The sequence below is a fragment of the Pezoporus wallicus genome, unplaced genomic scaffold, assembly GCF_028554395.1.
Source record: "Pezoporus wallicus isolate ANWC-B61680 ecotype Strahan unplaced genomic scaffold, APGP_CSIRO_Pwel_v1 contig_6783, whole genome shotgun sequence".
NCBI lineage: Eukaryota > Metazoa > Chordata > Aves > Psittaciformes > Psittacidae > Pezoporus > Pezoporus wallicus.
Window position 1 is genome coordinate 2,721,688 of NW_026637555.1, and position 14,733 is coordinate 2,736,420.

The 14,733-nt window shown below is 41.8% G+C and overlaps 1 protein-coding gene across 3 annotated transcripts in view; it reads left to right on the plus strand.

The window, feature by feature from the left end:
• The window catches only part of LOC130597664 (cadherin-4), a 451,693-nt gene that overhangs the window by 269,462 nt on the left and 167,498 nt on the right, over positions 1–14,733 (plus strand). For all 3 annotated transcript variants that reach the window (XM_057406394.1, XM_057406396.1, XM_057406395.1), the window contains one exon: positions 8,159–8,382. In XM_057406394.1, coding sequence (XP_057262377.1) covers positions 8,159–8,382 — 224 coding nt within the window. The remainder of the gene's footprint in view (positions 1–8,158; positions 8,383–14,733) is intronic.

Sequence of the window (14,733 nt, forward strand, 5' to 3'; positions counted from 1 at the left end):
TAATTTCTGAAACGTCTCACTAGGGTAGAGGGATCCCAAATAGGCAGTGAAACCACGATTAAAGCACTTGTTACCAATGCAGATGCTGGAAACCCAGAGGTGAGGTTGCAGACCCATGGACAAGCCCTTAGGATAAAAATGTGGAAAACAGTGAAAAAGATCTCAAACATGGGGTGCTAATAGATGCAAGTTCATGCACCTGTGCTGAAGAAAAGGCTTGAATGGGAGTTCCACATCATGCAAATCCAATTCAAACTCACTGCCCTTTGAAATCTGGGTTGTATCTCTCTGCCTTTGTCATAGGAAGCTTCTAGCTTGGGATTTAGAAAACCGGGAATGAAAGGACTACTCTTATCCCAGTGCTAAATACCAGGAAGAGAATAGAGGAGAATATTCCCTTTACTAATACTTGTTTCTGATCAGATAAAAATAAGTGACAGTGTAGGAAGAATCCCTCTTCTAACTGCCAGAACATGTCGATTTATCAAATTTTTCCACTGTTGCTCTTTTTTGAGCTAGCCTCAGAGCTGACAGTGTATGTTTTACAGTGCAGCAAGGTAGATTGATTGATCCTAAATAGAAAAGCCTTTGGGGTCTCAAGCTGATGTTTTAGCTTTGGAAAAAAAACCAAGCAAAGCATGTTAATGTGGAGAAAGGAGCCTGGTTTAATTGGACCAACTCCTGGCTTGCTGAAAATTAATGGCTGGCTGGCTGTTGCCAGAGTGATTCATCTTTTCTATCATGTTCTACAGTCCTTCTCTCCAGGGGTCTGTACTCCCCTCCAATTCCAATACCAAAAGTGAAATGCACTTCCTTATTTTTACTTACTTAAAAACATGTATTTTAGTTGGATTGCCTTCCAGTAAATGAAAAATAGCACTGGTGGGAATATGAAGGAGGCAAGGCAGTGTCTGGGAACTGGGTTTTGTTTACCGTAGGGCTGGGTTTTGTTTCGTTTGAATGGGATTTAGATCTTTTTTTAATGTACTCTTAACTCCTCATTGTTACTGGCTGACTGTACAGATGACAGAATGACTTTCTAAAGGATCCTGATTTCACTGTGTTGAACTGTATTGTTCCTTTTCTTTTCATCTGGCCACAGAAACAGAAACCCTGTGTAAGCAAGAGCTGTTACAAGTGAATATAAAGCTGGAGATGTTGAAAGCATTTAGGTGACTCTGGAAATGAAAAGATGAATTTTCCTTGTAGCTTTATCAAGTCCACAAAAATATTTTATTTATTTTGAATAAGTGCCTTGTGCATGACAAGGCTTGCCATTTTCCCCATGAAACCTATTGGAAGCAGTCCTGGCTTTGTGAAAGCAAAACAGCCGGTGAGCAAACATGAGGCGGTTAGGAGTTCAGTAGTGTGTGCCCAAAACCTACATGGGTAATCTGATCATGGAGGGGGAATGACCCTTGGAATTTAAAGTGGGGAAACCCAAAATGTATTTTTAAATGTAAAATACTTTTATATGCCATTTGGTGTCTACCTGAATTCCTGCTGGAGGTGGATTGCTGCTCGTTTGCTGATTCAGAGCAATCTCCGGTTGACTAGCACATGGAGTCCTTCTGAGCAAGCATATAGTAGATTACTAATGCCATGAATGTTGTGTTATTGCATATTCTATATAGGAGGATTCACTGTAAATCCAGATTACAAGAAGATAAAGAAAGATTTTGTTTAACATGATTACATATGGTAAATCGTCATGGTAATTTATTATTAGTCCAGTAAGACAAATATTAGCAGTCATAGCTCAGAGATCATAAATAATGCACTGGGAAATTTGATGTAATGTTCCACATTGACCTGAGATATGGAAAACTGGGAAAATTGCAGCAGATTTCTGTACCAGTGATTGCAAGAAAATACCGTTAAGAACATGCTGAACCATGCTAACTATTTTCAGCAGATGACAGACTGGGGGCAGTTCATTACTTCTCCTAATTCATTCATTATTTTGGGGATAATCAATGCTTTGTGAAGCTGAGGGTGTGGGCAGGCCTGCTTTCATGCGCATCCGTATACCAACCCAAGTACATCCATTCATCTCCAACACTTTTTTGTATCAAAGCATTTTCTTAAACTGTATACTCTTAAACTTGATCACTAGGGATGTGTTTATTAGACTCTGAAGGAGCCGTTTGAATTGCTGGTTTTTACCTTTTACCAGTAGAGTTTGGTTCTCCCTCAGTGTTATAAATAATAAATAAAGACACCGGGAGTTTATTAGTGTAATATTTTTTTTATGGGGACACGCTTGAAAATGTAAACTGTAAAATTAGTAACAGGAGGATGAAAATTACACGTTGTTTCTACCAGATTTTGCAGGAGTCATTTTTTCCTATTCACGTGGGGTTGGTTTTTTTTTGTTGTACAGCAAGAGAAGGGCTCTGAGTGTTTTATTACCTGCAAGAAACAAATCTGGTTGTGTATTGTACCACACTGGGGGATTTACTGTAAGCAGGAATGGGACAGAAATAGGATTTTGGACTTATATGTAGCATTGTGTGTAATGGCTCAAGTCAGTTTTTGTTTCCACTAAACACTGGAACAGCAACATTTCTGGATTCTTTCTGAGTGCTCAGTAGCCTGTAGTAGCTGGATACATTCGTCCTTTTAGCACAAGAGGAAAATAATCTTTTTGTAGACAAGATATTTTAGTCACAGAACTCCACCATGTGTTTGCATTTGCTCACAGGACTCCCATTTTACAAAATGATTGCAATAGTAAGTTGTGTGATATTCCTTAATTTTTTAACCCAGTGCTAATTTGGAAATGCACCAGTAGTTTGTAGGAATCAGAATCTGCCTCTATTTGCTTTTTGACGTGCCTGTAACAGTCTATTTTCCCCATTTAATATTTTTTTTCTTGTTAACTTGCATGTGGGTGATGGAGATGGCATCACCTGGCAGTTTGAATAAGAAGCAGGGAGGCTGAATTTCAGGATTCAGATCCCAGCTTTGCTAGGGATTTCCAGTGTGGCCATGGGGAATTCACTGACTGCAGGTCATTCCCACTAGTGTGAAACAGTTTTCTCATGGAATCGCAGAGGAATTGCATGAACATAAAGAAAGATGCTCAATAATGTGGCTGTGTAAAAGTACTGCATACTTACTTAATGAAGCTTCCCAATGAGGCAAGCGCATCTTGGTTCACGTTATCACTTAATGGAGGAATTAGTTTGGGACGATCCAATGCAGTCATAGGGTGTCCAGGTATATGTACCTTCCCTTGGCTAACCGAGTGGTTTCGTGCCTGTGCATAGGCAACAGGTTCCTATCCACTAAGGAGCTGGGTTTTTTGATTTCCGATGTGGTGCATGCAGGGGAATGCTGGCCAGTGAAGATGGATGAGTGCAGACATAAGGAGCGTTGGGGCAGAAGTGCCAGGGCAGGATTACAAGGGATTTGCTAAAGATCGCACAAAAGGGACATTTCCATACGTGCTCAGGACTCTGCAGGTTACCCAAACATCTGAAATTTCCAGAGCTTGCAGTTAAGCTGACCTCATCCTAACGGCGTTCACAGAAGTGGTGCAAGGGGTGGATTTGGCAGCTTAGGTTTATCACAGCCGCGCCAGAGTGAAGGGAGCTGTTCAAGAGACACAACTTGAAAAGTGGATAGGATCCCACTGTAAAGAGTGGTGAATGTTCGCTGCTTTGAAGTTCATTGGGAAAGAAACATCTTTGCAGCTTTAATCCCCAAAACCACAGTGAAAAACTTGAGTCCTGAAGGGACCCATATCCTGAACCAAGGGATGATGTCCCGCCAGGGGGTATATCCTAATAAATAAGTATTATCCCTCCTGCTTTTCTGGCCCTGTGCAGCTTGCCAGAGGGAGCACTTTTTAATGGACTAGGAGAAGTTAAAGGAGAATCCAGAAGGGTAAGGCTTAAAGCGAATTCTGTGGTTTATACCATTTATAGTACTATTAAATTCAATATATGTCTCAGACATTTGGGGGGCAAGGAAGTTCAGTGTATTCACACATCTTTCAAGATCCTTGCTTGATCATTTGACTCTGTCCAGCTAGCTGAACAAGCTAAATAATAAAAGGGAACAATGCAAAACTTGTTGGATTTTTTTCCACCCTGTGTCTTTTTTGAAGAATGAAGAAAAATACCATTTTTTTTTCCCCTCAGATGCCCAGCAGTTTGCTGCAGACTCCTGCAGCTTTTCCGCCCATCACTCAATACCTGTTTCAACATATCATTTTGTCTTACTTCCTGCTTTGATAGCAAAGCAATTAAAAATGATGAGGGTAAAGGGTTAAACCTAAAAGCCCGCTAATGAGGGTGCCTTCTTGGTTTTCTTTTCATCAGGCATTTGATGCTGTTTTCAGCATAAGCTTTAGATAAGCATCACTGAACATTTTTCCAGCACATGTTAAAAAAAAAAGTGGGGTTTTTACCATCCTGCAGAAATGATAGATGCGTGGCTCCACTGTTTATCTGAAACCCTAATTACGGATGCTGCAGCTTTTGAATGTTAAATTCATGCAGTGTTCTTTAGACTTCAGGCTGGTCAAAGAAAGATGGATTTGTGTCCACAGAGAGTTCTAAGTCTAGGAAACAGAGCCAATATTTGTTTGCTTATTTATTAAATTATTTTAAAGTCAGGAGTTGTATCAGCTGCAAATTACGCAGACTTGGAGCTTTCCAAAGGAGAAAAAGGAAAAGAGAAAGTTTTCTGCCACTCAATGAAAATTTAATTTCTGTTTCCATGAGAGCAAAGAGTAGAGGTAAGGGGTGGAATTTGAAAGTACAGAGATCTCTTTTCCTTGAGCTATGTTATTTATTATAGAACAATAGCTTGATTTTTTTTTTTCCCCAAACCTGTACTCATATATATGTGATATTTTTCCAAAGATATATTTATTATGTACATATATATGATGTGTGTATGTACATATAGACATATATATACAGCAGTGCACCTCAGTAGTTACACAACATCCCAAGGACTCATTTTCAGAGTACAGCAAGGAGGATGAGCACTGACTGGTTTCCTAATGAGAGTCCTTGCAGCCATGTGATGAGTGTGAACAGTTCAGCTATACTGTGTTACAGATGTGTTTTCTATGTTGTGTACAAACAGTGCCTACAACACCAGCTCCACCTGACAGCCGTGAGCGTGGTGATCTTTAAACTTCAGCCCTGATGAGTTTCTGGATCATTTCCCCTGTGTGGTTGACATCTTCTGCAAAGCCACTCTAGTGACCCATGGCCTGTTGCTGCTGTTCAGGAAGGAAACGCTGTGGACTCCCTATGTCCTTGAAGCTTTTTTGTGCCTGCAGCTCCTAAGGACTCTTCAAAGAGATGCTGGCTGTGTCAATTCATTGCTGAGCATCCCTCCACCTGTGCTACCTGTGCAGAGCAGTGTGCAGCAGAGACGGTGCTTGTTTTAAAAACTCAGACAATTCCTCTCAGGATTTTCTCTGTCTCCAGTCAAGTTTGTTTTAAACTAATGGAAGTAATTAGCGAGTCACAGAGGGACTTTGTCTGAGAGGTAGCCATTTTTAGATAATGGAGCATAAAAGTCGACACAGTGACATATGACACCAGAGCAGCATATTGGAGCCACGTGCTGTGTCTGAAGCAGATGTTTAAGTACTTTGAATACTGAAATCACTACATACACTTATAGGAAGGGATTTATTCTTTTTTTCCCCCCTCTCAGACTGCTAGTACACTGTAGGGCTTTCTTTTAATCTCGGTAAAATCAAAGTAAGCTCTGAATTGTTTTTAATGTGCAATCATTATCACGCCTTTCTTCAGATATCTCTTTGTATGTGATCTTTGGGTACTGCTGGAGGTATAAATGGAACTTGCTTTTTAAATTGCCATTACACAGCAGAGGAGTGCAATAACACACCATGCGATGTTCTTTCTAACATCTCTGGCAGTGTTCAAGGCTGGGTTGGACGGGGACTTGGATGACATGGTGTAGAGAGGCATCCCTGCCCATGGCAGGGAGCTGGAACTGGATGATCTTAAGATCCTTTCCAACCCAAACCATTCTGTGATTCTATGGTGTGGAGCTGAAAATAAATAATGTATTAGCAGCAAAGCACTTGATGTGCTCACACACATTTATTGTAGCTGTGAACGCACGGGAGATTCACAGAAGTTCCTGAGAGATGAAGGTCTCGCAGTAGGGTGGTGTCTGGGAGTGTGGGGTTTCTCCATTAGCAGCACCAGCCACCCCGTGGGTCTCTGAGGCAATCCTGGTTTCTCTGGGTATGCAGCGTTGGTTCTTGTAGGTGCCACCAAACCATGTGTGTGTTTAACCTCATTCAGTGCTTTCATGAGTCTTTATTTTTTGGACTAGCCTAAAAACTGTGTCCTCAATGTTAAAGCAAGCAGGGCCTGGCTTGGGTCTGAGAACTGGCCTGTGGGATTGCCCACATGGTTGTATTGATGGTGGCACCACAGAGTTTCGGAGTTAGCATTGACCCCCAGCAGCCCTTTGGCAAGTGAAAGCTCATTTGGGGAAATAAGAAATTTTGGCTGTCAGGAGGTGAGCTGTTGTGTGCTGGTTGACCTCAAGGCCAGAGCCTTGGCTGGGAGTCCTCAGCACCAGCTAGATTTGGGTGGGATGGCTCCCATGCTGCATGGCACCTGGCACCTTGAGAAGGGCCTGAGCCCTAAATAAATATGTAGCATAGAAAGCCTTTGTAAGATGTATGCTTATGATATGATCATAGTTATTGAGAGGTGCAGTTTAGTGAAGAAGGGAATGGATTTTCCCTTCCTCCACTGCAGCATGCTCCTCATTTCTCCGTATTGTGATGGCACGGGAAGATTTAGCAGGAGGACGGGTTGAGCAGTTTCCTGGCTGCTTTTTCCTTTTGCCTGTGCCATCCCTTGGCTATTTTTACTCAAATCCAGGTTATTCCCTGATTGGGCTCAAAGCAGCGCTGCAGAAGCAGTCAGCTGTGGTATGGGAAAGGGGGCCGGTTGGGGTTAAGCTGACTCAGGAGCGACACTCTCCTGGATTGCCACTGCATCCCTTCTCCTCCCACCACAGCCAGTCTAGGTAGGATTCATCTGACTTAGTTTGTCTTGTGCAAAAATTAAGCATCAGCCCTGGGCCAGCAGGTTTTCCTTATCTTGGGGCAGGCTGGGAGGCATCACTGCTGAGCACTCAGAAGCCACAGCATGACAGCCCCAGTAGCAATCCAAGCTGGAAAGCTATATATCCATTCTCACTCTCTTGAGATGTTTTTACGGGCACAATATGTTTTCCTTCACCACATGTGTGTTCCACCCCGTGTATTACTCCAATGGCAGAAAGTGTTTTGTTTCCTGTGTGATTAGCTGCAGGTTCCATTTCCATCAGATTTGTCAATTTTGTCATATAGTAGCTTTTTTCAGCCTAATGTATGTGACATGTTTCATAATGCCAATAAAAACAGTTTTCAAACCAGGCTGTGAAAGAATTTGACCAAAAAAATCACCGAAAATACCAGCAGCTGGGGAGCTTTGATCTGACAAGTGGAGGCTTTTAAATGACACATTGTGGTTTGTGAAGCAAAGTTTTATGGTTCCTCCTTGCCGTAGCTGTAAGGTGTGGAGGGGTTGCCTAAGGTGGGATTGTATCTGTAACCTGGGGGGGGGGGGGGCTGGTTCCAACAGCAGATGCATTCTGCAAAACGATTTTAATTTTTTTCTTTATTTAATTTTCCTTTTGGTTTTATATTTCTGATAATGGAATTGTTATGGGCTTTTGAATTTCAGTTAAGAATGTACAAATAGGCTATCTGGTAAGTAGGTTATTGAAGGGTTAGGGAAATGGAGAACATTCCGTGCAAAAAAATACCCACAGTGTGGGTAATAGACTCCAGTCGAATTTAAAAGATAATGGCAGCAAGGGAGAAATCCACTTGTAGAAATGGGGAACAGCTGTGTTTGAGACCTAATGAAACTGTATCAAATACTTTAAAAATGGCTTACAACTTCTTCCCTGGGGAATGGAGATAAAGCACAAGAGCGCTTCTGAAAGGTCGAAGAAACAGTTAAATCATTTCCTTGATGGTTATTAGAGATATAGAAGACATCAGTGAAAATTAAATGTCTGAAACTTGTATTTGATTGCTTTCCTTATCACGCCAATCTCACACGTTTCTTCCATCTCTTACTCTCTGTTCTAGTAAAATTTAATAACTGTGCCAGTAACAAGGGAGTTCAGTATGAAACCAACAGCCTGGACTTCAAGGTGAGGGCAGATGGGACCATGTATGCTGCCCACCAGGTGCAAATGCCCTTGAAGCAGCGGATCCTGATGGTGACCGCATGGGATCCACAGACCCTGGGCAGATGGGATGCGATTGTCAGGCTTCTGGTGGCAGAGAAGTCACAGCACAATGGACACAAGGTAAGAAGCTTTCAAAGCTTTCTTTCACTCTTTCTTTGCCTGTGTCCCTCAAACCTTTAGAAGTTACATGAGGCGTTGGATTGTGCTCCCTGGCTTGTGCATCCCAAAGAAGTATCCAGGTCAAAGATACCATGAGCATAAAATTTCTTGCAAATGACCCTTGAGTCTCTCTGACAGATATTATTTAAAGTCACCAGTGAGAAAAGTGGATTTTAAGTTCATACTTTAGTATTTTTAAGTGACTGCTTGGCTCTCTTATGTACTACAGGTTATATACCTTGGGTTTGCATCTCATTCTTTTGACTTGAAATAAAACCTGCAAAAGAAGGGTGCCTGCCTCTCTCCAGTGTCAGTCAGCCATCTTCTTGATGGTTAAGTTCAGATTTCTTTTGTGGCAGCTTAGACCTGGAGGCGCACAGAGGCTCCTGCTGCTGTGCTGAGCATCTCCCTGGTTTTTGCCATCATTGCTTTCTCTCTGCGAGCCATCTGCATGGCCCTGCAGCTCCAGGGTGGGGGGGCTTCCAGAGAGGAGATTTGGGGTTGTTCTGTTCCAGTGCAGCAAGGACAGGGAGCGTTGCTGCTGCCTGATAAGGGACATATGCTCAACATGGAGCATGGGCCAGCTGGGCAGGGAAGCAGAACATGGCACCACAGTGCCAAACGTTCCCTCCATTCAGTGCCAGCATCTTCCCTTTCCCAGAGCTGATGAGTGATTAGCCAGGACCCTTCAGTATTTCAGACACAGGGTTGCAGGTGCTTTCTTTTATCCTTAGTTTCATATATGTAGCTGAAGAGCAGGAAAGATTTGCCCCTGCCTGGCAATCTGAGAGCAGTATTGCTTCAGTTAAGCACAGTGGTGGGCTACACGTGCCATTGTAAATGGGAAGTGCTCCAGGAAGACACATTTCTTCTGGTCTGCTCCTTGAGTAGCTATCTCTGTCCCACCTCTTCCATATCATCTCTGGCAGCAGCAGTTCACCTTTTCATTTTCTCCTCCTTCCTTTTCAGTGTTAGTCTGGGCTGAAGATTCTGTACTACACTGACTAAACGCAGTTACATTGTCTGGTGCTTACTCAGAAAAAAGACCAGTTCTGTGATGGTTGGGCAGTTACATTTAAGCAGGATTTGGCAGGAAATTGATTTTGAAGAGCCTGATTTATTGCTGGATCTTGAAGACCTGCAAAGCAAGAATGGAGGTGTGTGTCCTGGCTAACAGCCATGACTAGTTCAGGGACAGGCAAGGTCACTTGGCCATGACCGTAATTGGGATTAATAAGCCACAGTGAGTGTCAAAATAGCAAGACTCGATTCTCCTTTCTGCTTTTCTGCAGTGCTTGGGCAGAGAGGGCAGAGCAAGAAAGGATGGGGAAAGAGGGAGAGACTTTCTGTGCCATATTATCAGAATGCGGCCATGTGTGTCTGTGCCATTTGGGAAGACTTTTGCCACATGTGAGACAAGAAGGAAAAGACTTAGAGAAACTTAAATCTACCAGTAGCCCCGTGGGCTGACCTCTCAGGTTTTGAATGGCTCAGGGTCATATAAACACACTTCTGCTGCTCTTCAGTAAGTCTCTGGCTTTTGTAAGATATAATTAAGCCCTGTATGTTATGTCAACTGAATTTAGCATTTACTAACCAAAGAAATACCGCTTTCTTCTAAAAGTAATTAAATATTGCAGGAACAAAGTAAGATCTCTTATCTACCGCTTTAAATTCCTCCTCAGTGTAGCAAAATGAAAACTGAATAATCACACAGTTCTGTTTCAGTAAAATAGTTGGTTGGAAATTGAGCTAACGTTAACGTAAGCTGAACTCTTCTTCTGTTGAAAATAGGAAGAACTAAGCTTTTTAAAATTCATATCTTTCCTTTCTAAAAGCCTTATTAGTGTATAGTTTCAGGCTGGAAAAATATGGAAAACAAGACTAATGACAAGGTCATAAGCAGTTTAGTTTTGGGTCCCTATGGCAGGCGTCTGACGTGTTTTATTTAAATGCTTCTGCTTTCCACAAGCAAAATAATCCTTTGTTTACTAAAGAAATAAATGTGGTTATGAGATTACTTTAAAAATAATAGTGTTTATGCTAAAAAAAAAGCATCAAAACCTAACAATATCCAGTTCAACACGTTTCAGACCATGACCCTTATATAGTCATGGCTTTTACTAGAAACGGATTTCACATTTGGTTTTGTATAGTGTAATATGATTCAATACGTAGTTTTTAAAAAGGCATTTTAGAGTATTGTGTTATATTCAGGATGTGTAGACAGCAAATATGGGAGAGAAGGGTGGAGGTGATGTGGGAGAGGGATTGAGAGGGAGAGAGACCATCTCTCTGTTTTGGCACATATCTCCATTTCCATTTCACTTTGTAAATTTATGACTGATTTTGTGAAAATGCCCAACAGTTCCCAGCCGTTAAAAATAATTGGCATGAAATTTGCCTTAGTGCACCTGCTGATCCCTGTCAGCACAAACAAGTCCTTTGCCTTGCTCAGCATCCTCTGTGTTCCTGTAGGCTTCTCCATGACTGATGGCCCTCAGCTAGAGCAGCCCCACTGTGTGCTACCCCTCTGAATCCCCTCTGAAAGGATAAATCAGAATCTTGTTCCTTATTATCCATGGATTAAAGCTTCATGAGAAAATGATTAGCTCTCCTGGAATAGCAATTATTAGACATTTGGTTTATTATGAAGGTTAATACAGAATAAATGTTATAGAAGTCAACATTGTTGGGATACTGGCTGAGGTCCTGGGGGACCAGAAGTGAGGTCCCTGCTCTGCTGCAAATTCCTGGTGCATTCTGGGGGGAGCAAACCCAGTCTCCTGTAGCCTGCCTGCAAAGTGGAGTCAGCGGTCTATTTCCCAGGAGGGCACAGAGGACAAACCCCTCAATACATGAGCCTCTGGATTTGTGATCCTTTATCATCGCATTGTGTAAGACTGGAAATGTCCGTAATGGGCTGGGAGAGCTTCGGTGGTGGCCAGCATGCTTTCAGGGCGGCAGATGAGTTCAGGGTGGTTCCTGTGGGGATATCAACATTGCTGTCATTGCAAAATCAGAGGGTTTGGTGTCGATACCTGCACATGAGCTCCCACAACTGTGCTGTTACTCTCACACAAGCTGACATTTTAATGGTGAGTGACCCAGTAGGACAACAGCTTCCTGTCCTTCATAGTGTTGGCCTTATAAATGTGCTAACTGCTAAAGGTGACTGTATAACCGGGGCAGACCTGCACATTTTCAGTGGTAACCTCTGTAATGAAGGAAGTCTAACTGCTATGTTAAGGTTTCATGCTAGTAGGAGGAAATGATAGCAAAGTAGGTAAATATTCTTTGAATGTATTTTATGATACATGAAGCATACAGTTTTCCCTCCTCCCCAGCAAGCACTTGAACATAAACTTTTTTTCCTGGTTAATACAAGTGATGTTAGTAACTCTGGGAACTTTTTTTGTTCAGTCTTGCAGGAAACCTGATAGCAATTCAATTAGAAAATGCAAATGAGGTCACATATTTCCCACAGGAGTGCTGAATTACCCCAGAGGAAACTGAGTGATATTCTGGCATAACAATAAATACTGAAGATAAAATTTCTTGTACTGTTCTTGTCTGGCTGCCTGTTGTTGCAATTGAAAGTATCAGTTGGACCTGTGGGTATAATTTGGAAAGAAGAAGAGAAAGAAAAGAAAAAAGGTTTTTTTATGAAATAACATAAAGCCCCTGTAGCTTGTGTCAGTATTTATGAAAGATAATCTTGAGTGAGATAATGTTCCAGACAAAAACAAAGTAAAGCCAGGCTTTACTTATCTGGAATTAGCAGTGCAATGTCTTCTTTTCGAAGAGCACATGCTGTTATTTTGAACAACTGGATATTGATTTAACCACAAGTCTAAAAATGAAGATTCTGTTTGTGAACAGTGACATTGATGAAGATTTTGGTCTTCAGAATGTCCTCTGCCTCTTAGTTGCAGAAACTCAAGTCTTCCTAAGTACTTGGATAGGTATATACCTATTTGTACTATAGTCTGAGCTCCTCCACATCACTCCTCACTAACAAATGTCCTCTGCTCCCTGTGTTGGCTCTTCCCATCTGAAGTTCTGGCCCACTCTTTCATATTGATCTTTTCTTTATTTTTCAGGGCTTGTATGTGTCTAAGTGGGTTAAGGCATATCTGACAAGTTTTCTTATTTATTTATCTATTTTCTGTAGTTCCCGTCTTGTGAGTTAAAACCAGGATCATAGAAATACAGCATAGAAAGGAATTCACAGCAAAAGAGCTTGGAGATACAGGGTATATTCAGCACATGTAGGATGTCAGTCATCTGCTGCCAGTGACTTATTTTAGAAAAAAACACATTCTTTTCTTTGAATCATGTTTATGTCAACTGAAGTTTCTCATTGTCTTAGTTTCTGAAATCCTGAACATTGAAGTATGTTAATTCTTGCGATGTTAAATCACTGGGAATTGTGCAATTAACATCTTGCAAATATGTGGATATGCAGTTACTGTTTAAAACACTTGCAGCTACTGTCAGAAATCAATCCTTGCTTAAGTTCAGCTTCTGTTTTATTACATCTCATTTTATTTTGGGCTTCTTTCATAACCCAGGTATGAGTCCACAGCCATACAATATGAATGTGAAAAGGCTGATTCTTACAGCCAGAGTTGTTTTTTTTTTATTTAAAGCCTTTAAATAATCATCTCTGACATTTTACCTGGCTGAGATTTTAAATTCCAGTACAGCCTTTTATTGCTGATCACAAATACAAAGGTCTCTGGGCAAGGAAAGGCTTATTCAGCACTGATCTTGTTTATGACCTCGGTTATTGTGCTAGCCAGGATGCTCTCTCCACACAAGGCCTGGGAGCAATGAAGATGTAGCTTTCCATTGATGGAAGAAAATGACAGCTGAAGTGCAAGCTGCGCTTCCCGGGCTCCTGGTCCTCCTGATGCTCTCAAGTGGGTGCACCTGGAAGAAACAGGAAAAAGAGCCACTGCATTTGTTCCCTTTCCTTCGTTCCCCTGCATTGGGATGAGATATTACATATGTCATCAGGGGGATGGAGTTCACCCCATCAACCTGTGTTATCCCTGGAGAGGAGCTGAAGAATTGAGACTGTATTTGTCATCCTGCCTTTTTTTGCCCATATTTATACACATAAGTACTGGGTCATTATTCTGGGGCTGTCCTGTTTGACTACCTCTGGGGGGATCCAAGACAGTAGCTAAGCCCAGTAAAACAGGAGCCGGCATCAGTTTTATTTCTGTATCCTCATCAGTGAAACAAGGCCTTAACTGATCACAGTCAGTGAGAGTAGATACAGAGCTTTCTGTTTCCTTTAGGTAGCTTGTGAGACATTGTTTTGGGGTATAACAAATCAGATCAGTGGAGAAGATGAGAAAGCTGATGACTAATAAATTAATATCATATAATTACCAGTGAGACTGCTGATGTTAATTGTGGGAGTCTAATGAAGATGTTTCAAGTGAACTTGTCTGACCTCATGCTTAAGTGAATTTGAGCATCTAGCATTTAATCATCACATGAGATGAAAGTGATGTTTGTGAAAACACATGAAATACTTGGCCTGATTTTCAGGTGTGTTGAATCACATTGCCTTGCAGTGAAGCCAAGATAAGATCTGACATACAGGTGCTCATTGCCTTGGAAAATCAGCCCACTATAGGAAGTTTCCAAGCACTGCACTTGCTGCATTTAGTTCTTTAATAGTCAGCATCTTACCAAGGGTCAGGCTCAAAGCTGTACTAGAAAGATCATCTGTAAGTGAAATTCACTCCGGATCTGTCTTGCTTCACACAAAAGGAAGTCCTGAGGATTGAACTGCCTATGTGGAAATAAGCTTTTTTTCTGATAAAACAAAACCCTTGGACTGCTGCGTACTGCCTGCCTGTGATGTGTGCCTTGCCCTTGTGAGATCAAAGCCTTTGACCTCTGGTTTCATGTTCTTTGTTGTTAACTGCTGAAGTCTGACTGCCACTTCCAAAACATATTTCGGACTGAATTTCCTAGAGAAACCTTTACTACTGTGGTTATCCACTGACAGTTGTGTCTAAACATGAGTTCGAGTGAAGACAAAAATTGCTTCATGCAGGTACATCCATTAAAATAAACCTTTTTATTAGGGGCTGTGAGTGTCCACCTATCTTTTTCTGTAGCCTAGCAAGCTGAGACAGCTTGGTAGTTAGAAGCTCGGGGTGAAGAAGGGCTTTGGTTCCTTCCAGCTTCTGAAGGCCATGTCCTTGCTTGCTGGATGTTGTTTGAGTGAGGAGGGCCAGGCAGAGGCAGATGGCCTCAGCTGCCTGTCATTGCCACCAGTGAAGAGCA